The following is a 15,698-nucleotide window of genomic DNA, read 5'->3' as shown; positions in this document are numbered from 1 at the left end:
TGCTAAATATTTGAATCAGGCAATGGTATCTGATTGATCTAGGGTCCTTACTGATTCCTGCACTTGATTGATCCTAGAAGAAAAAGAAATATTAGTGGTAGTGGCAGTAGCAGCTGTGGTAACAGCAATAGTAGAGGTTGTGGGGATAGTAGTGGTTGTGGCAATAATAGCAAGAATAGCAGTAACAGTAGTAATAGTAATAGCAGCAACAACAACAGTAGTAGTAGTAGTAGTAGTAGTAGTAGTAGTAGTAGTGTTAGAAGCAACAACAGTTATAGTAATAGGAATAATAGTAACAGTAGCAGCAGCAGTAATTGTATTAGTAGTAGAAGTAGTAGTAGTAATAACAGCAACAGCATCAGTAGTAGTAGTAATAGTAATAGTACCAGCAGCAGCAGCAGTAGTTAGTAGCAGCAACAGAAGCAGTAGCAGTAGAAGTAGTAATAGAGCAATAGTAGGAGTAGTTTCAGTGATAGTACTTGTCATAATACTACTACTAATCAAAGTAATAGTAGTAAGCTGTAGTAGTAGCTCGCTTTGTAAAACACTTTGTTTGCCAAGAGCTTTGCATATGCTACATCATTTAATAAAAACAAGGTGCTCTCATCTCTCATGTTTGTGTTCTCTGTGATCCAGTAATATTGGCCTCCTAGGTGTTTTTCTTACACAATGGTCATCTCCTAACTCCGGGCATCTTCTGTGACTTTCCCCTCACCTCTGCCTGGAGACTTCCCTGTCTTCCTTCAAGTCTCATCTTAAGCCATACTTTCAAAAACCTTTTGCAGGTCACCTCATGTTGTACTGATTTATCTCCAATTTATCCTGTCTGTATCTTGTTTCTACAGATATATTAGGTTGTCTCCCCACTAAGTTGCAAATTCCTTGATGGTAGGGCTCCCCCACCCCCTTCTTTGTGTCATCAGTTTGGCACACAGTTTGGCTTAATAAGTATTTGGTGACAATGATATTGCCTAACTATTTGCCTCAAAAGTCAGTTTTCTTTTTGATCTACAGTTTTCAATTTGACCTTGAACACAGTCATCATTCTCATAGTTCAGTGGATTCTCCTCTGCTTCTTCAAGTAACTGTGAAGAACTGGACTTGATTTTCCCTTGGAATCTGTCATATATAATTGGTTGCATTGGCAGTCTGCTGATCTCTAACCTCCTTCTATTCACTCTGGAGAGAGAAGGCTTTTGGAACTCAAGCATTTAAGTGTCTACCTAACTCCAGGGAAAATTTTGTAAACGGGCAATATATCCTTCTATATAAGAGACATTGAATACTCTACATGGAGTGGATTTCAGAAAGTTCCTGAGTTGGGGGACAGTATCATAAAACTTGGCCTGTTCATAGCTTTTCCTGAAGTATGTCTTCATCTTGGAACTTCATTATGTTTATAGATTCAAATTGAAAAAAGACTTATTATCATCTAATCCAAGATTCTCAGTTTAGTCTCCAAATATAACAAGGGAAAGAAATTGAGGCCCATAAAACCTATGGTTTTTTCAAAGATACAGAGTTGTAAATCTGGCAATAGAATCCAAGTCTTGACTCCAAGTTCAGTGCTATTTCCATAATACCCTACATTCACTTCCCTTTCCATCCAAGATTATTCTTCTTTAATGGCCTCACTCTACTTAAAAACTTTTAAGTGGTTCCACATAAACTACCAAGCAATGGAGAGTGTCTTATTCTAGCATTCAAGGCCATGTTCAAGTGTCAAATTTACTTCCAAGTTTTACTTTATATTATTTTTCCCTATATATTTCATACCTCCCCCATGTTGAACTATAGAACTCTTTCTTCCTGAATTTCATCTGTCAAATCTTTTCCTTTCTTCAATGCTCTTCATGACACTTCTCTGACTCCAACAAGTAGATGTGATTGTTTATTTCTCAAATCTCTTAGTCTTTCACTTACAGACAGAAATTGACAGAGACAAAAAAGAGCCAAAATTTGAATTCCAGTTCTTCCTGACTTTATCTACTATGACATACTATACCTTTTTTTATTATTTATCATTAATTCCTTTCTTAATTTGGGAATATAAATTGGATTCCAGGTAAATCTATCCAAATATATAAAGATTCAAAGATTTTTTTTCATCTGATTTAAAGAGTATTTAAAGTATAAAGTATTTAAAGTATAAAGAAAGGTTCTAATTGAATGGATGTACATGACTCATCCTGTCCTCTTTTGGCACAAGATCTGCATCATACCTTTATAACCCTCAACACTGTGCATAACACCTTTCACATAATCATCATTCATTAAGTGTCTGATGAATTAAATTGGTCAGATTCTCAAAACACTTAAAAATCTTGGATATTTAAACAATAATATTGGAATCTAGTTTTAAGCAAGAGTTGTGTTTGCTTTTTAAAAATTATTTTTCATTTATAATTATTATGACCTGATTTTCTTCTTTTATGGTTGGGTTAGGGGTGGGAAACATGAATTCATCAGTGTAGGCAAACTGCCTACAGTATGGAAGCTCCCTTCCCTAATGCAGTTCAGTAACTCCCTGCTATTTACAGTCTTAGAGTATTGCCTGGAGCTCACTGAGACCTTGCAATTTTCTCATAGTCACACAATGTGTATAAGAGATAGATTTTGAACCGTAAGCCTTCAAAAAATAACTTTCTTAATTTCACCCATTTTTCAAATTGAATCTTAAGAATATCTGAAAATTGTTCATAACTGTATGGAGGTAAACATTTCTACTTAAAGTACAGATATCATTTGGAGTAAAGATGTTTGCTTGTTCAGGAGACTTATGGTTCTGATTGCTAAGTGATGAATTATCACCAGTCTTGATAAATAGGTTAACACTGAAGAATCAGGACAGTCAATGTATTCATCATCTTCCTATTATAAACTCCCCCTGAGTTGGCTTCTCATTCTAAAATTAAATGAGGCCTCCACTGAGGCAGAGCCTAGTTTCCCATATCCCATTCCTATACCAAAGATCAGATTAAATAGCATCTTGAGAAAGTTTCATTGCTTTGAACCAGTAGGTGTTTTTCTAGGTCCCTGTTTGACTTTAATTAATGCCCTTTGAAAGGTAACCTGAAAACAATTCTTCCTATATGGCTAGCTTAGAAAAACCTGGTTTCAAGGATTGTAAGATTTATTCTTGACTATAGCCTGAATTTTCTAACATCATTCTTATCCTAACAATGGGGTATGTTCTTTGTTTGCCATCAAGGTTACTTCTTAGAAGAAAGGTGTTTACATCATATATGCTCATCTGTCTGAGCAGTGTCACTGGCATTCTATTAACTATACATTCCTGACAATAGAAATTCAATTTTGTTTATTCTTCTTTTCTTCTTAGGACACTTAATTTAGTACTTGGATTCATGGCTTAGCAAACTGAAATTCTCTATGATACACAGAATTGGCAAGATTTCTTTGGTGTCCTATCCTTCTATCCCCTTATGCTTCACCTGCAAAACTTGGATGGTTTGGAATTAGGGAGACAGGTTTTGGAAGTAAAAGGGATTTTAAGAACATCCATCCCAGACTCCTCTTTTTACGACTGAAAGCATTGAAACTCAGAAGTAAAATGTGATTTGCCTAAGGTAAGGCAGTCATTTAATGACTAAGTCAGAACTCAAACTAAGAATTTTCTCAATCTATTCCCAGTGTTTTGGGGTATAGGCAAGAAAAAGTACAGCCAAATTTCAACCAAGCTCCTATGATACCCAGTTAAGGGTTCTTTTCATAATCACTAAAAAACTCTTTTAGCACAATTGAATGTCATGAGAGATGTTGGAATAGGTATCTGTGGTGAGAAAGGTAAGCCTTTTTTCCCCTTCTGTATTACAGCCTGAAGAATCAGTAGTGAAAACATCTGGGATGAGAAAACAAGGGATGAGGAAAAAAAAATCAGGATTGCTTCTGCCAAGGAGAATCACTTACCAACCAGTGGAGGAGGAGTCTTTCTTGGACAATGAACATTTCTTAAATGGATTCAAAATTTCACATAGTAATTTTAGTGTGGGGAAGCAACTGGATTTTCTTTCTTTAAAAAAAAATGTTTGTGGTAAGTTAAGACTTTGGATGGATTCAAAAAATCTTTCCAGAAAACAGATTCCACACTCATTCTCAAGTATAATTCTGTAGCAAATGGTTGAGGAAGAATATCTTTCAACCTCAAAGACAAAAGAGATTTTAGAACATAAGAAACCCCACAAAATAAACTCAACTTTTGAGGAATTTATCCTAGATTTCTTCAGAGTATAATTATTCTGTTAAATTATTGATGATTGTGATGTAAAACCATCTTCTACCAGAAACAATTTTTCTCCACCATGTTCAGTATGATGGTGTCAATGGGCAGAGAACCAGACTGAAGCTCAATCAATAGGATATGTATAATGGATGAGTTCAATGCCTTTTCGTGCTGCCCCTAGAAATGTGGATGGATAATGGCAACTGAACAAGGACACCTTGGGAAAAAAGAATGAAATCAACAACTCTTTTCTCTGTCATTCAAGGTGGAAACAAGAGCTTTCCCTTAAGAGACCAAAAGAATATTAAATCTAAAGCAGGAGTGAAAAAGCATGCCCATGGGATGATGACTTCCACAACAGTTGGTTCCAGGTTCCTCCCCACCCCCCAAGGCACAAGATAAAGAAAAGAGTCCTTTAAAATGATTGAAAGTAAATGACTATTTTCTTTGACATGAACTTTTCTTTGACATGAACCTTTTAATTTGGGGAGGGGGGTTGTGATTATACCAACAGAAATTAATTTAACAGGGTAAGAGAAAGAATTTTAATTTGGCCAGAGCATTGGGGTGGAGATTTTTTAGTGTGATTCATTATACCTTTCTAATGTCACTGCCCTGGGTTTCCTGGAGGCTCCACAAAAATAAACATTTAGTTCATATGTATATACATCAGTGCCACAACTGGTGCCCAGGTAGAGTTCATAAAGGACATGATGATAGTAGGGAGTCCTTTTCCTGACTTCCAAAAAGAAATTGGATTTTCTGGATTGTGAGTGCTATTTTTATAGAGAACTGAGGTGCTTGAAATTCAGTGAGAAATAAAAGAAATATATTTCAAAAGAAGGCAAACTACCATTTTAATAATGCCATTTTTGACTTAAACAGGATACCTGTCTTTTGAAGAGGAGCCTCCACTGTCTATAGAATGACCAAGAAAAGGCAAGGTGGAGCACATAGCTTAGACACAGCAATAGCCAAGCAAGGGCTATCCAACATGAAAAGAAAGAATCATGTTCCAGCAGTATAGAGGCTGGCATAAATGCTTCAGAACATCTGACAGCCTCCCATCTCACCAAAGGTGGCTGTGTAAAATATACTTTATCAATTTTGTTATAAAGTAAGAAAAGTCTGTATATGCATATGTATATAAATATATTAAATAGTGTTTGTTTCTTTATGTGTGCAGTGAGTGGGCTATGCAGTCAATGAACTGGAACCCTTTAAAAGTGCTGCTGCTGTTTTCCACATAACCTAATATAATATATTATTTTATTAACAATCAACAGAAAATTTTCTGGCTTCAACTTGAGACCATTCCAAGTTTTCTGTTGATAAATCTCCCATATTTGTTTCAGATGTTCTTGCCTAGGGTTATCACCAGATTTCATCTGTTTGAATGCTAACTGAAAGAGAGTAGTTTTTCTCTCAATGATTGGGACACAGGAGGAGGTAGACTTTAACATTCACAGACACATGCATATGGAAAGAAATATTCAATTTTACCTAAGAAAGAACCAGTCAATCATAATCTCTTTGCCAGATCAGGGCCAAAGATGGGCCTGCCCTTTTATTTCCCTCTCATTCAAGCTATCATTTCAAGGGACAGGAGTAGGGGAATGGGGAGAATCAGGACAGAGAGTCTGGGTAGTTGGATTGAGAAGGATGATATACTGTGCTATCATCTGACTCCCTCTGACTCCCTCTGACTATCATCTGACTCCCTCTGAACCAGGCCATCTATATTCAGTGTAGCCTGCAAGGTTGAGGGTATCTCTTTTCTAATGCAATGACTTGAACCTCCCTTGGCTTTGCTTTCCCCCTACTTCTGGGCTCCATTGGTTAACATTCCTTGTATAATTTTAAATCCTTTAACATCCATTAGTTTTACAATGAGAAATTAACTGAAATTATGACAAGAATATGTTTGATTTAAATTATAAAAAAACAAACTTCCTATCTTTCTATTTGAGATTTTATAAATCAATCCAATCCAACAAGTTTTTAATTAAGCCTCTAAAATACTGACAGTATCATCCTGGGCCAGTGATTAAGCCCCTAGTGCTTTCAGATGACTTTATAAGATATTGTTATAGACCTTCTGAAATAAAGGGAGTATCTATAATGGAAAATCTACATAGAGATGAAATCACAAGTTGGGATCTTTTCTTTCCTCTACTCAAAAAGGAAATGAAATAAAAATATATGAATCCTTTAGAAATGTTAACAAGAGAGAAGCCTGTTAAACTACAGGTGAATGTGGGAATCTTCTAACACATGAGAGAATCAAATCAGAGACCTTTAGGGAGATATAATTTTACTGCTTTCTACATAATGCTTTAGAGCATTAGTATAAAATTAAAATAGAAACATAGTTCCACAGGCTGAAAAATAACTTAGAAAACTACAAATGAACATTATATGTGTTGTATCATATTTTTATTCATTTTGTTAAGTATTTCCCAGTTTCGATTTAATCTGGATTGGGTACATTCAGAAGTTTTGCTCAAGGAGTTTGAAATATCTACCTACAGAACAACAGCAGTTCATACAGTATCATCTGATGCCCATAAAATTTAACAATTTACATGAGAATGCAGGGAAACATTTATAGAAAAATACATTTACTATGAACCAGGTGGGGAAAGATGTCATATTAAGAAGCCAGAAAGGTCTTAATTATTAAACATTTAAAATAATTTAATTTCAAATTCATATAGCAACTAATCAGGTCAGTCAAATAATAGACTGTAGAAATGTTATTTCCCAAGCATGACTCTGTAGTAAAATTTTACCTTTGTATTTTCAAAGATCCTTTTTTTCTCTTCTTGTAAACTTATTTTAAAAGGCAAATGTAGTTCTTATGTGTATTGGGAATTGTGCTAAGTCCCGGGGATAATAAGAAAGGCAAAAAATAAAAATAAAAACAAAACATAGTCCAAGTAATTCACAATATAATGAAGAAGACAACATTCAAATAATGATGTGCAAAGAAGATATGGAAGATGATTGCTAGCTCACTGGTTAGCTAAGTAGATAGATAATCAATGGAGGGTAGATACTAGACTTAAAGAGATGAGGCTTCTAGCAAAAGGCAGGTTTTTTAGCTGAGAATTCAAAGAACTGGGGAAGTCGGATAGCAGAATTTAAGAGAGGGAAAATTCTAGGCATGGGAGATAATCATATACAGAGTAAGGAGATGGAATGTTCTGGGTAAGAAAAAACAGAGACCAATATCATTTGATGGTAGAGCATGTTGAGGGAAGTAATGTATGGGAAGACTGGAAAGGTAGGAGGAGGTCAGATTATAAAAGGCTTTAATAGTCAAAGGATTTTATATTTGTTCCTAGAAATGAGGGATGCATTGAAATTTATTGAATGGGATTTGGGGTGGTGATACAGTCCTATTTGCATTTTAAGAAAATCCATTTGTCAGCTGAGTGGATGATGAACTGGAATATGGAGAGATTTGAGGCTTGGAGACCAGTCAGTCAAGAGGCTATAGCAATAGTCTACATATCATGAGATCAGGGCCTGCCCCAGAACAGCATACTTACCTTTATTTTATTTTTGTAGACAATCAGGGTTAAGTGACTTGTCAAGGGTCACATGGTTAGTAAGTGTCTGAAGCTGAATTTCAACACCTCCTAACTCCAGGACCAATGCTCTATCCTAGCTGCCCCACACTTATCTTTATTCTACTGACTCCTTTCCTTGCCTTTTCCATGTACTCTATTCTCTCCAATATCTAAGCAAGCTCTAATCTACACCCAATGTTTCTGGTTCTGGACCACTGGGCTCCTGAAAATTATCACTGAGTCCAAAGAAAGAGAAGTTATAAATGGCAGAATATGTATGGGCCAGTCATACAACTAATGATGGAAACATTGCCTCCTTTTTTATTCCTTAGTGAGTACATAAGAATGATTTGTAATCAACTTACCCAACTCTGTTCTAAGCAATAGTGACTTCTGTCTTCATTGTAGCCATACTGTATGCAAATGGGTACTTCTAACATGTTTAGGGGGAAAAAACTTCTTAAGTGTGTAAATAACCTTCTATAATCTTCTAAACCACATTTATTTCCTTAGCAGATCCTTTTCCTTTGATAGTTATAAACTACAAAAAAAAAAGCCTGGATTTGGAATCAGAGAACCTGAATTCAATATTTATTTTTGATCTTAGGCATACCATTTGATCTCTCTAGGTAGAGAATGACTAATTTCTGAAATAAGATTGCTTTAGGTCATTTAATGTTCTACTTGGTAAAAGGCCCTGTCCAATGATGGCAAATGCCTTAACAATAAAGAAATTAATGACATTTTACTGCATATTGCATTACAAGCTTAGTTTTCTAACATGCATGGTCATCAATTAACCAGTAAAATACAAGGAGTATAGGCATAGTCATTGCTGAAGGGATAATACAGCTAAAGTAGAGATAGAAGGTCTATTTGTGGTGAGGATAACTAGAGTCTAAATTTCACTTCTTTTGTTTACTAGTTGTGTGATTAACTGGCAGCCACTTAACATTTCTGAGCCTTGTTTGGGGGTTATCTGTAGTACCCACAGGGTTGCTTCAGGGCTCAAATGAGATCATAAATTTGAAACACTATATACAAGTGAACTATTATGTATGACATATATTCTAGCACCAGGCCCTTACCTGAAAGCTCTCTAACTTGTTCTCTGTTGGCAAAGGCTTGAGGAACTCAGGGTCACCTTCATGCTGGGATATGCAGGAGCCATTTTTTCCTATATAAGTTCATTTCTAATTTTTCAGTGTTAGCATTTATACCCCTAATATCAGTCAACATAAAATTTTCAGTATTAGGCTTTATATCTCATTGGAAAATAAACCAGGACTTGATTTATCATTTAGTTGATTGTCTTGGCCAGCAGAAGCAACCATGTTATAGTCTGCAGGCCTAATCAGAATAAAACAAAATAGGAGATATTTAGCAAATAATTTAAAATGGCAATAGAACATAGATGATGTTAATATATACTTGTTTAAGTCAGTAGGCAATTGCAAGGATGCTTATATATGATTTCTAGACTTATGAAAGTGACAGATAAAGTGTTAATGATGCAGATTAAATGTAAATTATGTTCCATCCTTTTGGAAAGTTGATTGTTGAACATTTATCAGCATAACCCAACTTCCATGTCATAATGAAGCATCAGAGAAAGACATAACTAGAATCTTCTCTGAATTATATGACAATCATACAACCTCAGGGAGTCCTAGATTTCAAGCAGGCTAAGCAGCTAATATATCTTTCTTTTTATTTTTTTTTAGATCTTAATAGTATTTTATTTTTTCCAATTACATGTAAGGGCAATTTTTAATATTAACATTTTTAATAAAATTTTGAGTTCCAAATTTTCTCCCTCCTTATCCTCTACTCCCCAGGATGGTAAGCAATTTGATCTGGGTTGTATATGTGCAATCATGTAAAACATATTTTCATATTTCATGTTGTATAGAAGAAACAGTTTGCAAATGGAAGAAAAACACATGAAAAAACAAAGAAAGTGAAAATAGCATGCTTTGATCTGCATTCAAACTCCATTAGTACTTTCTCTGGATGTGGATAACATTTTCTATCATGTGTCTTTTGGAAATGTCCTAGATCATTGTACTGCCAAGAACTAAGTCATTCATTGATCATGGTACACATTTTGTGTGCAATCTTCTCCTGGTTCTGCTCACTTCACTCAACAACAGTTCATGTAAGTCCAGGTTTTTCTGAAATCTGCCTGCTCATCATTTCTTGTAGCACAACAGTATTTCAATACATTCATATATCATAATTTGTTCAACCATTTCTGAATTGATGGGTATCCTCTCAATTTCTAATGGTTTGCCAAAACAAAAAAGAACTGCTTCAAGTACTTTTATAAAGGTAGGTAATTTCCCCTTTTTTATGATCTCCAGTGGTATTACTAGATCAGTGGATATGTATCCATAGTTATTTAATCCTTTGACATAGTTCCAAATTGCTTTCTAGAATGATTGGATCAGTTCACAACTACATCAACATTTCATTAGTGTCCCAATTTTCCTATCTCCCCTCCAATATTTTCCTTTTCTGTAATATTTATCAATCTTATAGGTTTGAAGGCTATATCTTTCACCATTAAAAAAAAATCTTCTTTTAGTTTTTTTTTTCTTTCCTGAGCACTATGATAAGGACTGGAGGTGGAGAGATAAAGAGGAGTAACAATATATCAAGTCATCAAGTATGCATTCCTGGTTTTAGGCTTGGTGATATAAATAAATCTCATTTTTTTTCTTTTTCTTAGTTGACCCCAGTAGAATCATACAGAGCACCCTCACAGAAATGTGGTGTGGATAAGCTAATCAATAAAAACTAAGTGCTTCAAATATATATGTTCTTCTTTTCTAGGATAAGATTGAGATGAATCAATTATTTCTATATGTCTTTATCATATTCCTCATCAAGACTTTCAATTTAATAAACACAAGGTACTGTGCCAATCCTGGGGACACAATGACCAAAACAGAGTTGTATTTGCCTATGGGGGGAGGGGAGAAAGGGGAGGAGAAGAATATTCAGAGAAGCAGATTGAGAGGAGACAATTAACTGGAGAGGAATTACAGAGAAGGTGCCGCCTAAGGTGAGCCTTGAATGAAAACATTCATTTTTCATAAGGTCAAATGAGTTGTTAATGCTCTACAGGCATGTGGAGTGATTTATGTAAATACAAAGAAACCTGGAGATAGAATGTCAAGTTCCAGTAAAATTAGTTGTCTAATCTAGATGTAATAATTGAATGTATGAATGAATGAATGGGATTGATATGACAAAAATATGAAAAGGGAATGGGAGACAATAATTAGGAAATTTCAAATGAGCACTTATGAAAAGATGATTAGTACTTGAACTAGAGTGAAGACTCCAAAGTCAAGAACCTAGGTGAATAAAAGAATAATGGGACTCATTTTACGATTTGTAGTTTTAAGTACAATCATCTTTTTTTCTATTCTACTATGTTATGGAAATGTTTTATTTAAGTTCAGAATAAAATGTAAAATTAAATAAAAAGACATAGGGAGGGCAAGTGTTATAATAGCATCAACTAAATTTGAACAAGAAATTAAATTGCTTTTGGTCAAGGAATTGACTTGAACACAGCACTGTGCAATTGAATATTTGGAATTGTTACCAGAAAAAATGGGTTCAAATTCAGGCTTTTTATCTATGTGTCCTTGGGAGAGCTACACAGTGCAGTAGATAGAACACTAATCTGGAGTCAGGAAGACTTACCTTCCTGAGTTCAAATTCAGTCTCAGACAGTTACTAGCTGTGTATCCCTGGCTAAGTCACTTATATGAGGTTTCTCATCTGGAAAATGAGCTAGAGAAAGAAACATCTCCAGTATCTTTACCTAGAATACTTCAAAAAGTGTAATGAAGAGTTGAACAAATGACAGAACAATAACAAAAACCCTCCTTGGGCAAGTAATTTGTTCTACATTTTCTCAATTTTAAAATGATGAGATTGAATGAGATAATCCTTAATAACCCTGCCTTCTCTTGATCTTATGAAGTATGATTTGAGAGAATAAAACCTCAACTGCAGAAGTCAACTAGTCTAACATTCTCATTTTAGAGAGGAAGAAACTAAGGTCCAGATGGTGAAAAGAGTTGAACCTAGATTTAAATCTAGGTTTCCTGATACTAAATTTAGTGCTTTTTTCCACTGGATCATGCTACTGTTTTTCTAGTAATGTTTTCAATTTTATAGCACAAAATAAACAAAAGTGTTTCTAACAGTTGGCCTCTCAATTCTGAGAAAAAGAAGCTATGGCAACTGGATTAAAAAGCATTTTTCTTTTAGTTCTCCTTTGCTGCCATTCCTTCCTATGATTAATTGCTCTTTAGTCACTACTCTGCATAGCACTTTTATTTGCTGATTTCATATTGCCTCTGCTTAATTAGCAATTCCTATTTCTCTAATCTTCACATTATGTGAAGGGGGGAATCTAATTTTGTCCTTTCTTCTGGCTACAGCCAACAGCTTTCATTGTTCCTAAGGGTTTTCCCTAAACAACTCCCTTGTGACAATTCAAACTTCCTCACCAGTTGTTATTGTCCCTAAAGTCCCGTTGAACAGGGGATCACTGTATCTCACAGACCTTTGTCATTTGTAGAGTGTAACGCCACAATTATCTTACTAGGCTGGTAAATGTTACCTCATTTCAAAAGATCTGGGGTTCCTTTGATTTGGGGTGCCTTGCTATGTTTATAGATCATATGTAACTCATCCATGACTTAGAAGATGACCATCAGCTGATGGTTAGACTTCCTAAAGTCCAGAACCCAGAATGATTCATTTAGAGATTAAAGAGATTTTGAAGATTTTCTAGTATAACATCTCATCTCTTTTCCATTTTGAAGATAAGAAAACTAAAGTCCATAGAGGTATGGTGGACTACTCAGTGTCATAAAGCTAAGAAGTAATAAAGTTTGGTTTTGAACAAGGTCCCTTTAATTCCAAAATAAGATACATCTCTACTATATCTCAAATTGATTCTAATTTAGTTCTTCTAAGTCAATCTCATCCTTTTTATTTTCACCCCTGAAGTGATATGTGTTTGTCCTTCAATTTTAAAGGAGACCACCATAACAGGGAAATGATGCTATGACAAGTACATGAATTGGATTAGAGTGGGGGGGGCGCTGTGCTAAATCATCAGCCTCACTTTCTCCTCCAGAATCATCTGGGTCTAGTGGCTAGATATGAATCAGGATGACCAGAGATGGCTCTGGTTGCAAGGCAATCAGGGTTAAGTGACTTGCCCAAAGTTGCACAGCTAGTAAAAGTCAAATGTCTGAGAATGGATTCGAACTCCCATCCTCCTGACTCTAAGGTCAGTGCTCTATCCACTTATCTGTGCTGACCTAGGTAGTTTTGTTGCTGCTATTGTTTTTTGTTGTTTAATTCTTTTCAGTCATTCCTGACTCTGTGACCCCATTTGGGAACTTCTTGGCAATGTAGAATGGTCTACCATTTCCTTCTCCAGCTCATTTTATAGGTGAGGAAATTGAGGCAAACAAGGTTAAGTAACTTGTCCAAGGTCATATTTTTTCAAAGAAGAAGAGCAAGGCCCAATGAGTGGCAATAACACAAGTTAGTCTCATGGTTCTCAACTCCATCATATTTTTCATGATATTATACTATTTTCCTGTTTTATAGAACAGAAGAGTTGGAAGGAACCCCTGGGGTCATCCTATCCAATTTGTATTTGGGCATGAATATCTTCTGCAAAGTCTCTAACATCTGGTCATAAAACCTTTGCTTGAAACCCTACAGTGATGAAAAACTCATTATCCCCCTGAAGTCTCACATTTTACTTCTGGACAACTCTATTTGTTAGTAAATTGTTCTTTATGTTGAGCTAACATTTATCATTTTTCAAATCCCACCCATTATTCTAAATTCTGCTTTCTGGAGCAAAGAAAGACAAATATAACTCCTCTTCCACAAGATGATTTCTGAAATTATTTAATGCTGCAATAACGTTAATAAGAGTATTATCTTTCTGGCTTGAAGAATATATTTCTTAGCTTCTTGGCACTTATGTTTCCTAAAGAAACCTTCCCTGAGTACTAGGCTATTCTGCAAGGACTTTGAAGTTATAACTTTCATAGTAATGGAAGGGGTTTCTTTTTTCTTTCTTTCTTTCTTTCTTTCTTTCTTTCTTTCTTTCTTTCTTTCTTTCTTCTTTTTTTGGGGGTTTGTTTTGGCTCTGGGCTATTAAAAAACATGATAAATATCTATATGGGTTCAAATCTTACCTCTGACATTTCCTACTTTTTTTTTGGATTTTGGATTTTGGATTTTAGAAAAATTGCAGTCAGTTACCATGGGTCTCAGTTTTCAAATCCCATAAAATAAAGGGGTTGTACCAGATGGACTCTGAAATATCTTCCATCTCTAGGCCACTCATCCTTTGGGGAATAATTTAGAATTTCCATTTCAGTATAAGGAATAATTTTGGCCTCTGGAAAGTCTATGCTATCTATTCCATATCTGGAGTACTATCTAGACTTCTAGATAATACATTTTAGGAAGGATTCTATTAGACTTTCAAGAAAGATGAATTAGTTGGTCAAGCTTTTTATAATCATATTGCATGAATATAGGTTGAAAGAATTAGGGATATATTTCCTAGATAGAAAAGAATTGGGTAGGGGAGAGGTATTATATGACTCTTGGAGATTCGGAAGGGCTATCTTATAGAAAAACGATCAAACTTGATGACCCCATGATCCTGTTGCATGCTTGTCTCTATCATGTTTTAATTTTTTTTTTAGCTTTTTGCAAGGCAAATGGGGTTAAGTGGCTTGCCCAAAGCCACACGGCTAGGTAATTATTAAGTGTCTGAGGTTGGATTTGAATTCAGGTTCTCCTGACTCCAGGGCCAGTGCTCTATCCACTGTGCCATCTAGCTGCCCCCATGTTTTAATTTTTAATAGTTTTTATGGAGTAGTAGTAAATCTGTCCACATCTTCTAGGACTTTATTATGTTATAGAGCCCAATACAAGTTGATAAAATGTACTCCACCTATTCTTAGAAAGAGTTTGACATATGATGATTTAAAACCACTGCCAACAGAAATCAAAATATTTGCATACATGAAATCAAGAGAGTATTATTTTCCTTGGCAAGTGCTTTTCCAAAGTTAAATTCCCCAGTTTAAACAAACAAGCAAACAAATTAAAAAAAACAGACCAAAAACTATTCCCAAATGGGAAAGAGTTAAAATTATTATCTGAAGAATTATAGAATGGTGGAGAAATGAGAGACTTCAATTATCAAATAATCCAATCATCTTGCTTTGTAGATTGGGCTATTGATGCCAAGAGGAGGAAAATTTCTGCTTTAATCAAGGTCACATAGAAATTTAAGGGTAGAGTTCAGTCTTGAACCTTGATCTCCAGCCTCCTGTCAAGTATTCCTTACATTTGACATCAGACACTCAAATCCCTTGTGGTGTATTTATTTATAATGCCCCTTCTTCTTCAGGCAACTTATCTCTGCTTACTTACCCTATCCTGTAAAATAGAGATAATTAATTCTTAACTTATCTTACTTTTAATTTTCCCATTTGTAAAATGGGAAGAATAAAATGTTTTTATATTTATCCTCATATAGTTATAGTAATGTCTAGCCTGAGATACTATACCTTTAAAACATTCTGTCAAACTTCCCCTACTTTACAGAGGACAAAATTTAAAGTGAGAGAGATGAAGTGGTACAGAAGTCTACCTGGCAAATGATAAAGTGACTCAAACCCATATCTCCTGATTCTAAGTCTGATACCCTTAATTTTGCAACATCTTGGCCTCCCTTTTTCCTTTATACCTGTGCTTGTTGATTTATCTAACATCTAGCTGAATAACCTTAACTTAATCCTTAGTAATCG

General features: G+C 35.1%; 1 protein-coding gene and 1 long non-coding RNA gene across 4 annotated transcripts in view; one reads left to right on the top strand and one right to left on the bottom strand.

Moving 5' to 3' along the window:
* ZMAT4 (zinc finger matrin-type 4) overlaps positions 1-4,544 on the top strand; it is a 218,418-nt gene extending 213,874 nt beyond the window's left edge. Inside the window, exon 5 of the mRNA XM_074208992.1 lies at positions 3,835-4,544. Coding sequence (XP_074065093.1) covers positions 3,835-3,850 — 16 coding nt within the window. The 3' untranslated portion in view covers positions 3,851-4,544. The remainder of the gene's footprint in view (positions 1-3,834) is intronic.
* The window catches only part of LOC141504179 (uncharacterized), a 452,895-nt gene that overhangs the window by 197,799 nt on the left and 239,398 nt on the right, over positions 1-15,698 (bottom strand). The gene's annotated exons all lie outside the window — the stretch shown is intronic.

Source organism: Macrotis lagotis, chromosome 1, assembly GCF_037893015.1.
Source record: "Macrotis lagotis isolate mMagLag1 chromosome 1, bilby.v1.9.chrom.fasta, whole genome shotgun sequence".
Lineage (NCBI taxonomy): Eukaryota > Metazoa > Chordata > Mammalia > Peramelemorphia > Peramelidae > Macrotis > Macrotis lagotis.
This window is presented reverse-complemented; position numbering and strand designations above follow the sequence as displayed.